Here is a 15,847-nt window from a genome sequence, read left to right as displayed (position 1 = left end):
GAAACCAACCCCGCCTCCTCGCTTCTGGGCTTCTCGCCGACCCATTGCGCATGCGCTGAAGAATGAGCTGCGGTGGGAAGTGGGATCCCGCGAGAGTTGAGGCTTCCGAGATCCGATAAGCCGGAAGTGGGCGGCAAAGAACCCGGAAGACTTGGAAAGCAAAGTACACACAGGAGCCGGAAGGAGAGGAAAACAACTCAGGCCAGGATGGACGGTAAGGGAGGCCAAAAGTAGGGGAAGGAGGCCGTTGTTATTGTTATATTATTATATTTATATTATGTTTATCCAAAATTGAGGCTCTTAGGACCTCAGAGGACTGGGATTGTGTTGCGCAGTGACGTCGCCTAGGGAGTGATGTCATCAAGGTGTGACGTCAGGGCACAACAGATGCGTCAGAGTAAGGCTTGGGAGATCTGAGGGCTTCATAGAATCATAGGGTGGGAAGAGACCCCCAAAGGCCATCTAGTTCGCCCCCCTTTATTCTGCCATGCAGGAAAAGCACCATAAAACCACCCCCAATAGATGATCAACCAGCCTCAATAATAATAATAATAATAGAGTTGGAAGAGCCCTCATGGACCATGTAGGAAAAGCACCATCAAAGCACCCCTGACAGATGGCCACACAGCCTCAATAATAATAATAAGAGTTGGAAGAACCCCCATGGACCATGCAGGAAAGGTACCATCAAAACACCCCCAACAGATGGCCCCACATCCATAATAATAATAATAAAGTTGGAAGAACCACCATGGGCCATGCAGGAAAGCACCATTAAAGCACCCCCAAGAGATGGCCATCCAGCCTCTGTTTAAAAGCTTCCACACTCGGAGGCAGAGAGTACCACTGTTGAACAGCCCTTAAGTTGTCGAAGGCTTTCAAGGCTGGAATCACTGGGTTTCTGTGAGTTTTCCGGGCTGTATGGCCATGTTCCGGAAGCGTTATTTCCTGACATTACTTCCATATTAGACTACACAGAGAAGTCATTGAAATCCACAAGCGTATGGACAATTTCAACAGAAAGGAGGAAACTATGAACATGAACAAAATCTGGTTACCAGTATTAATCAGGACAGTAAATAAAGAACAGCACACAGAAAACAGGAATTCCAGACAGGAAACAATCAGGGCCAGCTAACACATCCCAACAAAGGATTCCCCCAGGCAGTAAGCAGCCAAACCTTGAAGCTGAAAGGCTATTCAATGCTAACCAAGGTGGCCAATTGAAACATTCACACCTTCCTCAAACAGACAAGAGTTATTTCTCCCATCCTGAACATTCCACAGATATATAAACCCCACTTGACTAGTTTCCAACATACCCCATTACCTCTGAGGATGCCTTCCATAGATGCAAGAGAATACAATGCCGTATCACATTTAAATATTTGAAACAGTGTCCCATTGACAAGTAGGCAGGATTGTTTTTGGATACTCTGGAGACTAAGAAATGTAGTAATGGATGCAAAGCACAGGAAAAAGATCCCACCCAGAAATTAGGAAGAATTAGAGCCAATTGAGGGTGGAATTAGTTGCCTGGGAGCCTCCTTCTCTGGAGATTTTTAAGCAGAGGCTGAATAGCTATATGTTCGGAGGGTTTGGACTGTGTCCTCAAGCCTTGCCGAAGAGGGTTGGACTGGATGGCCTGTTTGAGGTCTCTTCCAACTCTAGCATTCTATGATTCAATGCAAGAAGGTTGTGCTGGGAAGATTTTGTTTCCTTCTGAATAATTGCTTTTGTGGAGTAAATCTGCTCAGTCGGATTTCTCCCAGAGATGCATCTTCAACAGCCTAAAATGCCTTTCTGCTTGTTGTCTCATATAATTTCCTCTTCCTGAATGCTGCGCAGGAGGCACAGTGTTGAAACTGTTTATCAAGGCGGCTTCTTGTAGGTCACAGGGCTGGGCGATCGAATGATTCATTTCCAGAAGAGAAAAGAGGTGGAGCTGCCACACCTGAGAGAGAATAAATGACCAAATACAGTGGCCCTTGAAAGCCAAACTATAATCTCTCTGCAATCACGTGGCATCCTATTATATTTGGATATGTGAGTCTGGCAGTTACATACCCTGTGAAATGCATGAGAAACTGAGAATGCCATCATTGCTACAGTAATATTCTAGAGATGAATTGGTGCATGTCCTTTTTCCGGACTTGGGAGAAAGAGTTACAGAAAGTACTCTAGAGAGCAGATATATATCTCTTAATAATTTTGATAACAGTTAATTCCCTACTGTAATCCCTGAAATCTTCCAACTGTTGTCCCTTTTCTCTTTTACAGATACGCTTTTCCAGTTAAAGGTGAGTGTTGAGATTGAGATACTTGCTTTTGTTAGGGCTGAGATGCCTTGCAGCAAAATGTGCATATAGGTATACTGTTTGTGTGATGAGCATATGTTGTGATGGTTTCTAGGTTTTTGTTAGGGGACTCTGCAGCGATAGAAGCTTCTGGGTTAACAGAATAGGCTTGCATCTGCATTGTAGAATTAATGCAGCTTGACATCACTTTAACAGCCATGCTTCCGTGCTATGGAATGCTGGGGGCTGGAATTTTACAAGGTTTGAACATGAAGGCAACTTATAGTTGTTGTGGTTAATAGCCATTGACAGACTTCCCTCTCATGCATTTGTTTTTCAAAGTTGCTGTCTGTTACCACACTTTTGGGCAGGAAATTCCATCATTTAGATATGTACAGTAGAGTCTCACTTATCCAACACTCGCTTATCCAACGTTCTGGATTATCCAACGCATTTTTGTAGTCAATGTTTTCAATACATCATGATATTTTGGTGCTAAATTTGTAAATACAGTAATTACTACGTAGCATTACTGCATATTGAACTACATTTTCTGCCAAATTTGTTATATAACATGATGTTTTGGTGCTTAATTTGTAAAATCATAACCTAATTTGATGTTTAATAGGCTTCTCCTTAATCTCGCCTTATTATCCAACATATTCGCTTATCCAACGTTCTGCCGGCCCGTTTATGTTGGATAAGTGAGACTCTACTGTAGTTTGAAGAAATATGTGCTTCTGTACAGAATCTACACTTGTTGTTCTGTATTGGGACAACACTCTGTGTTCTACTGTGAGCAGAATTGGAAGAACCTTCACTTTCTCCACACCATACACACTTTTGTGTATTTCTGTTGCGTCTCCTGTTGTTGCCTTTTTTCCTGAGGCCCCAAACCTCAGCTCTTGGAGAGCTCACTGAGTCTCTAGTTAATTTGGAGTGTTCCCTTTGTTTAGTTTTGCAACGTTGGAAAGCCAGTGTCTCCACAGTAAACTTCAATACCTTAACAATCTCTTATTGTCATTTTTAAGGGACTGAAGAGGGTTAGTTTGATTTTTATATGGGTATTTATCAGTACTTGTAAGGGATGGGATCTGTTGTTTTGACCTGTTTTGTTTAGGTTCTTTCTATGTAGTTTTAAGGCAAAAATTCTCCCGAGATCACACAGAAAATTAAATGGGACTGTGGAGGGGGGGATTTAGAAGTCACAAAAATGGATCTAGGGTCTTCTTGAGCCTGTGAGCTGTATCTTTTCCATCCCTATTCTACTATTTGAGGAGAAACAGCCAGAATTGAGTTGTTCCCTGCAGAGAGATTGTCCTCCTCCAGAGTCTAGTATCCTGCTGGCAGTGTGACTCTGCTGTGAATTGTACCTGAAGCAAAGTGATGCTATGCAAAGCACTTTCCCACCAGAGTCCCTTTTCACAGCATGAGTTGGACACGGCCCCTCAGACGGTAATTGGATTATATGCCATCAGGCAGCGCAGGCTCACTTTCTCCTCTGATCTGGGCTAATGCAGGATGATTAGGAACTGCAGGAATGGAGCCTCTTCTGTAGTCAGCACCTCCTCCCCCTCTTTACTTGCTGAGCCTTTGCTTCTCTCTCTTCCTAGTTTACAGCCAAGCAGCTGGAGAAGCTTTCCAAGAAGGCAGAAAAGGACTCCAAAACCGAACAGGCCAAAGTCAAGAAGGTGATGGAGCTGAATGCTGTTGGTTAAGTGACCCTAAAAGGGTCCTGCTCTCTTTGTGCATCTGGGAGGTGTCCCTTTATGGACAGGGAGAGGGCTAGGGCAATCTACAGCGGGCAGACTTGACCACTGCAAACACTTTTTGAATGCCACTTCTTGCTTTCTAGCCTCCATTCTGGGATGCCTCAATCTCCAAGCCTTTTTGTTGTGTTCCCCAACACAATTTCAGAAATTCTAGGTGCTGGGCTTCACATCTTAAGTGCATTCCAACCACTGTGGCTACCAGGCTTTTTAAACTGCCTGGCTTTGTAGTGATTGCCTCTGTGTTTAGGTCATGGGGTGCTCTTTTCCTCCACTCCCCAATATTTTAATCAAAATTTAAACAGAAAAGAACATTAAAAAACAATACATATGCATACAGATGGGCCCCTGGTGGTGGCGCAGTGTGTTAAAGTGCTGAGCTGCTGAAATTGCAGACCGAAAGGTCCCAGGTTCAAATCCCAGGAGCGGAATGAGCATCCGCTATTAGCCCCAGCTCCTGCCAACCTAGCAGTTCGAAAACATGCAAATGTGAGTAGATCAATAGGTATCACTCTGGCGGGAAGGTAACGATGCTCCGTGCAGTCATGCCGGCCACATGACCTTGGAGGTGTCTACGGACAACGCCGGCTCTTCGGCTTAGAAATGGAGATGAGCACCAACCCCCAGAGTCGATCACGACTGGACTTAATGTTAGGGGAAAACCTTTACCTATGCATATAGATGCATTTAAAAACAATTGCATATCAAACTACACAACATATATTTGCTCTCATTACATTACATATTGCAAACATATATACATAAATTTATTTTAAAAGTGGATTTCGTGCTTCCCTTTTTATTTCTCTATAATTTAATATTTTTCTTCCACCTTATATCCTACAAATTGTTTACTTCTGCTTAAATTAACATCGACAAAATATCTCAACAGTTTATATTTCTAAACCTATAGATAAGGCCTTTCCCTTTTTCCCTCGGATATATATAGATATAAAAGGTTTATGGGATGCTCTTTTCCTGCCGTGTCCCAAATTCAGACATGAGCAAGACAGGTTCTATGTGGGCGAAAGAAGTTTTCAGAATGTGTAGGAAGCAGCGGAGATCTTTTAAGGTCTCCCGATCTGAGTGGATTCCATCTGAGGCCTCCCTTATCCCTTTTTGTGTTCCAGGCACTTCAGCAGAAGAATGTGGAATGTGCCCGGGTCTACGCTGAGAATGCCATTCGGAAGAAGAACGAGGGCTTGAACTGGCTCCGTATGGCGTCCCGGGTGGATGCCGTGGCCTCCAAAGTCCAAACGGCAGTGACGATGAAAGGGGTAAGGAGCTGTTGGTTGATGGTGTTGCTCTATCATTGTTTAAGGAAATACCTAACAGATGGACTCTGTATCACCTCCGGTGGTCTAGGGGATAAAAGCCTTGTGACTTGAAGGTTGGGTTGCTGACCTGAAGGCTGCCAGGTTCGAATCCCACCCGGGGAGAGCGCGGATGAGCTCCCTCTATCAGCTCCAGCTCCATGCGGGGACATGAGAGAAGCCTCCCACAAGGATGGTAAACATCAAAACATCTGGGCATCCCCTGGGCAACGTCCTTGCAGATGGCCAATTCTCTCACTCCAGAAGCAACTCCGGTTGCTCCTGACACGAAAAAAAACAAAAGCCTTGGCTGATACTCTCCCAGAGCTTGGAAAAGTAATGTTGGGTGGCTACTACAACTCCCAGAACCCTTCAACCACAACTCGTGCGCACAGTGCTGCTCCCTAAACATAACCTTTCTAATCCTTAACTGCAGGTGACAAAGAATATGGCCCAGGTGACCAAATCCCTGGACAAAGCTCTCAACTCGATGGACCTCCAGAAGGTCTCTGCTGTGATGGACAAGTTTGAGCAGCAGGTCCAGAACTTGGACGTCCACACTTCGGTGAGTGGTTTTGTGTGCCGTTGAGGGACCATCCCTGCTATAGAACCTCAAAGAGTTGCAGAGCATATAATCGTAGAGTACAGCCCTATCATGCTACGCAGGAAGGTCTGGATGGGCATCAAAAGCAAGCATCACTGTGGGGGTCATTGTGAACCAAAACCTGCCTCTAAACAAATGGACAGGCACGGCCTTGGCTCAGGTAGGTTTAGCTGCATTGCCTCATCCTGAAGGTTGACTCTCTGTTTGCCCGCAGGTGATGGAGGACTCCATGAGCTCAGCCACCACCCTAACCACGCCGCAGGAGCAAGTGGACAGCCTGATCGTCCAAATTGCCGAGGAGAACGGCCTGGAGATTATGGACCAGCTGAACCAGCTGCCCGAAGGAGCCTCGGCCGTGGGAGAAAGCTCCATGCGCTCCCAGGAGGACCAGCTCTCGCGGAGGTTGGTTTGCTTTCCAAATAGCTGCAGGATTCATGTTGCTGTGTCTCAAGGGTCCAGCGGATCCTGTGGATCCTGGGATGTCTTTAATACTTTTGATCTAAACCTTTCTGTGTATCCAGTTAATCCCAGGCAGAGAGTGCCACTCTTTTCATCCCGTAGTACATGGATCATACAGACTCCCATCCATGTATTATGTTGGAGTCTAGCTCTCAACATTCCTCATCATTGGCTGTCCAGCCACAATGGTTGGGGTTATGGGCTATACAGTCTACCTTTCTGAGAGTATGAGGAAACAGGAGACTTTTCAGAGAAGAATAAACAGAAACCAAGGGGAAAGTGGGGATGGAATGAAATGTCCTGAAAATAATAATAATAATAATAGACAAAATTACGATCTGCCAGCTGCAAAAGGCCATCCTGCTGGGATCTGCGCGCATCATCCGAAAATACATCACACAGTCCTAGACACTTGGGAAGTGTTCGACTTGTGATTTTGTGATATGAAATCCAGCATATCTATGTTGTTTGCTGTGTCATAATAATAATAATAATAATAATAATAATAATAATAATAATAATTTATATTCCACACTTCTCCCCAGGGGACTCAGAGCAGATTACAATGTAAAGAGATACAGGCAAGCATTCAGTACCTTGTTACAATAAAATGAGGCTTCTTTCATTTCTGTCTTTGGAGGCGGTGTTCATCTCTGGCTCTGGGGGAGGTATACTCTTCTCCATTTCTAAGCCGAGGAGCCTGCATTGTCACCTCTTGGTTGTGTGACTGGCATGATTTCTTGGAGCATCGTTATGTCTTTCCCACCGAAGTGGTGCCTGTTTTTCTACTCACATTTGTATGTTTTCGAACTGCTAGGTTGGCATGAGCTAGGGCTAACAGCGGGAGCTCACCCTGTCCTGCAGATTCAAACTGCCAACCAGGTCAGCAGTTCAGCAGCACAAGGGTTTAGCCCATTGTGCCACCACAGAATACTGGACAATCTGTTGTCAATCCTTTTTCACTTTAGCTATCTGATGTAGGAGACCAAAAGTCTTTTCCTCAGTGTACTTGGGACTAATCTCATATGTGTGCCTATTGGCCACCATTTTTCTTTGTTGGCAATTTCCTTTGAAAGCCAATTGATCATGGACTTGCATAGTCCACAGGCCTTTGGTCTAAAATACATAACACTGATTACTCTCAAATGTTCTTTGCTTTTCCACCATGTCCCCTGCGTCAATATAACAATATAGTAATATATAATACTCATATTATGCTATACTAATAAAATAATATATTAGTATTATAATATTATAATATAATAATATGGTATTATGATTGTATATTTATATTACATGTAATATTACTAATAATATTGCAGTATAGTGGTATAGTACAATATAGTAATATATATAATGCTTATATTGTACTATGCTAGTAATATACAGTAATATATTGTATATACATATATTGATAATATAATTAAATACAATATTATAAAAATACACTGTTATAATTGTATATTTATATTACATGTAATATTACTAATAATATTGCAATATAGTGGTATAGTACAATATAGTAAAATATATAATGCTTATATTGTACTATGCTAGTAATATACAGTAATATATTGTATATACATATATTGATAATATAATAAAATTATAAAAATACACTGTTATAATTGTATATTTATATTACATGTAATATTACTAATAATATTGCAATATAGTAGTATAGTACAATATAGTAAAATATATAATGCTTATATTGTACTATGCTAGTAATATACAGTAATATATTGTATATACATATATTGATAATATAATAAAATTATAAAAATACACTGTTATAATTGTATATTTATATTACATGTAATATTACTAATAATATTGCAATATAGTAGTATAGTACAATATAGTAAAATATATAATGCTTATATTGTACTATGCTAGTAATATACAGTAATATATTGTATATACATATATTGATAATATAATAAAATATTATAATAATACACTGTTATAATTGTATATTTATATTACATGTAATATTACTAATATTGCAATATAGTGGTATAGTACAATATAGTAATATGTTATGCTTATATTGTGCTATGCTAATAATATATTGTATGTACATATAACTTGTAAGCCATCCTGAGTCCCCTTCGAGGTGCTAAGGGTGGGATATAAATGTCGTAAATAAATACATAAATACATTTTTAAAACTTCATTCTCACCTGCTGATTTCCTCCCTCTCTTTTCAGGTTGGCTGCCTTGCGGAACTAGCACTCCCTCTCCCGTCACAAACTGTCGCTGCTGCCTTGTTTGCCTATGATTTTGTGGGGTTACCTGAGAGGTCCTCCTCCGGCCTTCCTTCCCCTTTTCACAGCTCTCTGTTCCTGTGACCAGAAAGAGGACTGATCCCTCCGACTCCTCCAGGCCTGTTGGGGTCAACACTGGACCGGACCCACTTTGGATTTTATTGTGGAGGCAGCTCTCTAGAGAAGCAGCATCAGTGGCGGATCTCTGTGCATGTGTGTCCCTTGGCTTTGGGGGAGAGAATGGCTGGGAGAAGGGAGGCTGGCTGTAGTTTGGATTCTCTCCACACACTTCCTATCATCCTTGGTTTGGTCCTCATTGACCATGAGGAGCACACGGTTCAGACACTACTCTTTTGACCATTTCACATTCTTAAGAGGGATAGGACCCTTCTTCCACCAGGTTTCTTTGTTCTAATATCGCTCCTCGTTTGGTTCTCTTAGTGTCAATTTTAGCCCAGCGCTTTCCAGGAATTACTTCCCGGTTAATGGGAATTGTAGTCTTGAACCTGTGGGGAAGGTATTGGTGTATTGTAGAGATGAGGCCTGTTGAAACTGGGTCTTGAATGTTGTCTCAGAGGCCTTGGATTTGCACACCTCGAAGTGACCTTTGAACACCATTCTCCCTTTGTCTTTCCACCCAACAGACACTAACGTCTCCATGTTCCTTCTTTTGGGGAAGCCATTTACCTCCTGTCATGTGCTCAGCTCTTTTCCTAAAGAGATCACTGCTGGGAGGGAGAAATCCTTTTTCTCCTCCTGTGTACAAAAATGCTTGGGTCCTCTTACTGAGACATCCTTCTCAGTAAGACATTGACCTCTTAATACAGTGGGTGGGAATAATGCTTTATCTTTCTTGCTTGGACCTGGTGAAAATGTAACATGAGACAGGACTCTCTTGCTTTTTCCAGCTCAGTCCTATAAAATCCCGCCAGATCTCACCTTGGATGGGCTCCTTGTCTTCCCATTGCCATCGGTCATCTTCTCTCACTTAAATAAACCCCTCTTGTATCTGCCAAGGTCCTGGTGGAAGGTTATTGTGGGGTCTGATCCCCCAAGTTGCACTTTTGGGCAAGCTTTTTTCAAGGGGATGCTGGATTCTCTAGCTGTCTCTTGGGGGGAATGGTTGGTCTTCTGTTGCCTTTGTTTTTTAAAAGAAGAAAAAATTAAAAGTGAACGCTGTCATTTCTTTGATGTGGTTTTAAATAAATGAATTATCTATAGAACTCGCATAGACTCATTTGGGAGCCTATTGCCTCTTTTATTTATCCATGGCTGAATCATGGCTGAACAACTGTGAACTGTTTTGTCAGCAGAGCCAATGGTTAGAGTCAATGGAACGTTGTTGCTGTTTGCCTTCAAGTCATTTCCGTTTTATGGCAACTCTTAACGTGACTGTGCTGTGAGGCATCCTCAGCAAAGTTTATTCAGAGAAGGTTTGTTGTCATTTCACTTTGAGGATGAGAGAGTGAGACATGCCCAAAGTCACTCAGTGGGTTTCCATCGATGAGCAGTAATCTACAAGTCCAGTTTAATAATAATAATAAGATCAGGGGGCAGATGACTCTTACAAGTAAAACAAGCAGTCAAAGAAGAAGAACCATGCCCTGGCAGAATATGTAAAGCAAAGTGAAGAACCTGCTTTGATTCAAGTCAAAAATCAGAAACTCCTCAAAGCACAGCAGACAAAAAACCAGTACAAGAAAACCGCACTACAAACTAGAGCTGACAGCTGGCACAACAAAACATTGCATGGAAAGTTCCTTGGCAAAATTGAATGAAAAACTGATAAGGAGAAGACCTAGCTCTGGCTCACGAATGGGACCCTGAAGAAGGAGACAGAAGGCCTGATCCTTGCAGCCCAGGAGCAAGACATCAGGACAAAGGCAATTCAGGCCAAGATCGAAAAATCAGCTGATGACCCAAAATGCAGACTCTGCAAGGAAACCGACGAAACCATTGATCATATCCTCAGCTGTTGTAAGAAAATCACACAGACAGACTACAAACAGAGGCACAACCATGTGGCCCAAATGATTCATTGGAACTTATGCCTCAAGTACCACCTGCCAGCAGTAAAGAACTGGTGGGATCACAAACCTGCAAAAGTCTTGGAAAATGAGCACGCAAAGATACTGTGGGACTTCCAAATCCAGACTGACAAAGTTCTGGAACACAACACACCAGACATCACAGTTGTGGAAAAGAAAAAGGTTTGGATCATTGATGTTGCCATCCCAGGTGACAGTCGCATTGACCAAAAACAACAGGAAAAACTCAGCCGCTCTCAGGACCTCAAGATTGAACTGCAAAGACTCTGGCAGAAACCAGTGCAGGTGGTCCCGGTGGTGATGGGCACATTGGGTGCCGTGCCAAAAGATCTCAGCCGGCATTTGGAAACAATAGACATTGACAAAATCACGATCTGCCAACTGCAAAAGGCCACCCTGCTGGGATCTGCGCGCATCATCCGAAAATACATCACACAGTCCTAGACACTTGGGAAGTGTTCGACTTGTGATTTTGTGATACGAAATCCAGCATATCGACCTTGTTTGCTGTGTCATAATAAAATAATAATAATAATAATAATAATACAACAACAACACTTGGGAAGTGTTTGACTTGTGATTTTGTAATACAAAATCCAGCCTATATATCTCGTTTGCTGTGTCATACTCTGTCTTTGTGTCAATAATAATAATAATACTTTATTTATAACCTGCCTTCACCTCCCCAACGGGACTCTGAGTGGTTCACATGAGGACCGAGTCCAAGAATCAAACGGATAAAAGCAGAACACAATAACAGCATATATAATTAAAACAATTAACAATAAAATAAACATTCATAAAATATATCAGCGTGAATAATAATAACAATTTTTCTTTTATTACCCGGCTCTCCTTTCAGCTTGAGGCAGGGCACGACATAGTTAAATACATCTATAAAATGAAAACAGTTAAAATACAACCATAAAAGTAAAAGGCTTAGCACAGCGGGCTCATCCATGAGCTGCAGAAAGTCCTGCTGATCGAAAAGGCAGCAGTTCAAATCCAGGTCGGGGTGAGCACCCACCGTTAGCCCCAGCTCCCTGCCAACCTAACGGATCGAAAGCAGAAATGTGAGTAGATAAATAGGTACTGCTTTCAGCGGGGAGGCAATAAAAGGTGCCCTTAAGGACATCGATTGGGAGGACATCTAAGGACAACAAAGCTCCTCGGCATGGAAGATGGAACAATAGTATCCACGTGGCCGGAATCAAGCATAGCCTTCAAGATGGCAGTAATTGAAGGCTGGGAAATGCCTTTACCTCTGTGTATTGTCTGTTTTTGTTAATTGTATAACAACATTGAATACTTGCTGTATGTGTGTTCTGGAATCCACCCTGAATCCCCTCGGGGAGAGCAGAGCGGAATATAAATAATGTATATTATTATTATTATTATTATTAGTAGTAGTAGTAGTAGTATATATTAAAACGTAGACATATTGTGATACCTGAAACAAAAGTTAAAACATAAACATAGTATGTGATTTAAATATAGTTAAAACAGACTAATTTACGACGCTTTTCTTGGCCAGATACTGGATAGGAGATTCCACTTCTTGACCGTAATAGCTGTTCAACAATGGCATTCTGCTTTGGAGTCTGGTGGAGGCTCTTTCCTTTCGAACAGAGGCTGGATGGCCATCTGTCGGGGGTGCTTTGATTGTGCCTTTCTTTCCTGGCAGAAGGGTGTTGAACTGGATGGCCCATGCAGTCTCTTATTTATTTATTTATTTATTTATTTATTTATTTACAGTATTTATATTCCGCCCTTCTTTCTCACCCCGAAGGGGACTCAGGGCGGATTACAATGGACACATATATGGCAAACATTCAATGCCAACAGACAAACAACATATATAGACAGACACAGAGGCATTTAACATTTTTTTCCCAGCTTCACGATTCTGGCCACAGGGGGAGCTGTTGCTTCACTGTCCACTAGTGGCTGTACTTCCTCATTCCTTTCCTCGTGTTTTGCTGACAGTTTTTATGATGTTGTAAATTAGTTAAATTAGCCTCCCGCATAAAGCGTACCTAGATTTTCCTACTTGACAGATGCAACTGTCTTTTGGGGCTGCATAGGTCAACAGCAAGCCGGGCTATTTAATGGTCGGGGGCTTAACCCGACCCGGGCTTCGAACTCATGACCTTTCGATCAGTAGTGATTTATTGCAGCTGGTTACTAGCCAGCTGCGCCACAGCCCGGCCCTTCCAACTATGATTTCTTCAGAGACTTTCTATTGCCGCTTTCTTGGGCTGAGAGAGCGTGACTTGCCCAAAGTCACCCTAAGGACCTCTATATTGTTTTAATGGTGCGGTTGTTTTTATTGTGCTCTGTTTTTAAAGGCATTGCCTATGTTGTGAAGCCGTCTTGAGTCCCCTCCGGGGTTGAGAAAGGCGGGATGAAAGTGCCGTAAATAAATAATAATAAATAAATATATCTGGACAGACGCCGATCTCCTGAAGTTTAAATCCAACATAACAACGAGTGTATAAAGCTGACTCAAAGTGTATTTTGATCATAATTGTGCCTCTTTTTTTCCACGTAACAGGAGTCAATGGGTGTTTACTTTTCTGCTCAGAGCCTATTTTGCTGCATGCAGTGTCTGCACATAACAAAACCCAGCTGCAAAGTGAATTATTCCCATTCCCCTTTCCTTTTCTGTATTTTCTGATATCACACGGGATGGTGCCAGAGACAAAAGGTGGGACGCAGATGATGGCAATCTGGAAGCAGCCCTTGCACATCTTTCCAAAAGAGCCTTTGCAGGAACAACCGGTTCTTCTTTTGCTCTCTAGTCTAAATAGGGCTCTGCAGGAAAATGGCATTGTCGCTAGAGGGTGCCCTCTCTGTTCCTAACAAAATCAGTGACATTTTAAGTCCAAATCTGAATGTGCTTTGACGCTGTTATCAAAAGGGACGTTCCTTTTGCATGCTCAGCATCTGCATATTTCATTATAATATAACTAGCTGTGCCCGGCCACGCGTTGCTGTGGCGTTGTCTGGTGGGGTTGGTGAGAAATTTGAGTTAGTGGTGGTATTGAATGTCTGTTGTATGGTTGTCTTTATGTTTAGTATGTACAGTAGAGTCAGGCCTCTCTGAGTCTAGAGCTATCTTTTTTCTATGTGAAAAAGATAAGGAAACACTCTAAAGGTTCCAAACATAAAAAGAGATGTGACATGTCAGGGCCACAGAAATAGCCAGGCCTTTCTGAGTATAGAGCTATCTTCTTTCTATGTGAAAAAGATAAGCAAACACTCTAAAGGTTGCAAACATAAAAAGAGATGTGACATGTCAGGGCCACAGAAATAGCCAGGCCTTTCTGAGTCTAGAGCCATCTTCTTTCTATGTGAAAAAGATAAGCAAACACTCTAAAGGTTCCAAACATAAAAAGAGATGTGACGTGTCAGGGCCACAGAAATAGCCAGGCCTTTCTGAGTCTAGAGCCATCTTCTTTCTATGTGAAAAAGATAAGCAAACACTCTAAAGGTTCCAAACATAAAAAGAGATGTGACATGTCAGGGCCACAGAAATAGCCAGGCCTCTCTGAGTATAGAGCTATCTTCTTTCTATGTGCAAAAGATAAGCAAACACTCTAAAGGTTCCAAACATAAAAAGAGATGTGACATGTCAGGGCCACAGAAATAGCCAGGCCTCTCTGAGTATAGAGCTATCTTCTTTCTATGTGCAAAAGATAAGCAAACACTCTAAAGGTTCCAAACATAAAAAGAGATGTGACATGTCAGGGCCACAGAAATAGCCAGGCCTCTCTGAGTATAGAGCTATCTTCTTTCTATGTGCAAAAGATAAGCAAACACTCTAAAGGTTCCAAACATAAAAAGAGATGTGACATGTCAGGGCCACAGAAATAGCCAGGCCTCTCTGAGTATAGAGCTATCTTCTTTCTATGTGCAAAAGATAAGCAAACACTCTAAAGGTTCCAAACATAAAAAGAGATGTGACATGTCAGGGCCACAGAAATAGCCAGGCCTTTCTGAGTCTAGAGCTATCTTCTTTCTATGTGAAAAAGATAAGCAAACACTCTAAAGGTTCCAAACATAAAAAGAGATGTGACATGTCAGGGCCACAGAAATAGTCAGCCTCTGCAAACCTTAGGATTGTATGATGATGTTGTTATTATGATTATTATTATTGAGAGGCTGGGTGGCCATCTGTTGGGAGTGCTTGGATTGTGTCCTTCATGGCAGATCGTGGGAGGTGTTCGCTGGCCCTGATTGTTTAGTGTCTGGCATTCCGGTGTTTTACCCTGTTTCCCCTAAAATAAGACATCCCCAGAAAATAAGACCTAGTAGAAGTTTTGCTGAATTTCTAAATATAAGGCCTCCCCCGAAAGTAAGACCTAGCCAAGTTTTTTTTGGAAGCCTGCCCGCCAAACAGAACACCAGAGCATGCAGGATCAGGAAATGTATGTACCATGGAGTGTTGTACATGGAAATAATGGTAGTAACAAGACATTCTTGATAGGATTCACAGTTTGTCTGGTTATGCTGGTTTGTGGTGACAACTACTGTACAGTATATAATAAATATTCTTTTTTTTTGTTCAACAATAAATGTGAATTCTTCTTCATGGAAAAATAAGACATCCCCTGAAAATAAGACCTAGTGCATCTTTGAGAGCAAAAATTAATATAAGACACTGTCTTATTTTTGGGGAAACACGGTAAGAGTGTTGTTGTTTTTTTTTTGGTGTTGTGATTTTAAGCTTGTTAAAATATTAGGAGAGAGATTGTGTTGATTGTCATGGTTCATAGCATATATTTAAAATATAGAGTATTAAAATGGGTTGGATATTGTAGAAGGTTGGAGTGGAGATAAATGATTCGGATGATGGGCGGGCGCTAGGACCCAGGGGACAGCTTTTTCCCATTGCCTGCCTTCCCTGTTGCCATTATACTTTCTGTTTCCCTCCCTCCCGGGCATGGCTCCCGATGGGGCGTTGTGGGTTCTCTCCATGTGGAGGTGCGTGAAGTGATTTTGTGTTGTTTCAACCTTAAGGCGTGGATGATGGGTTGTGTTGTCCAATGTCGAGGTTGGGGGGCCCGTAGTTTAGTTGCTTTGCT

The 15,847-nt window shown here is 42.1% G+C and overlaps 1 protein-coding gene across 1 annotated transcript; it reads left to right on the top strand.

The window, feature by feature from the left end:
- The first annotated feature begins 2 nt into the window (after window positions 1–2).
- On the top strand, window positions 3–9,949 carry chmp1a (charged multivesicular body protein 1A). The gene is made up of 7 exons (XM_003227449.4): window positions 3–214; window positions 2,281–2,300; window positions 3,911–3,988; window positions 5,197–5,343; window positions 5,816–5,944; window positions 6,198–6,385; window positions 8,656–9,949. The coding sequence occupies exons 1-7, from the start codon at window positions 208–210 to the stop codon at window positions 8,675–8,677; spliced, it is 591 nt and encodes a 196-aa protein (XP_003227497.1). The 5' UTR covers window positions 3–207; the 3' UTR covers window positions 8,678–9,949.
- Window positions 9,950–15,847: the final 5,898 nt, after the last annotated feature.

Source organism: Anolis carolinensis, unplaced genomic scaffold, assembly GCF_035594765.1.
Source record: "Anolis carolinensis isolate JA03-04 unplaced genomic scaffold, rAnoCar3.1.pri scaffold_9, whole genome shotgun sequence".
NCBI lineage: Eukaryota > Metazoa > Chordata > Lepidosauria > Squamata > Dactyloidae > Anolis > Anolis carolinensis.
The sequence above is the reverse complement of the archived record's forward strand: the minus strand, read 5'-3'. Positions and strand labels throughout refer to the sequence as shown.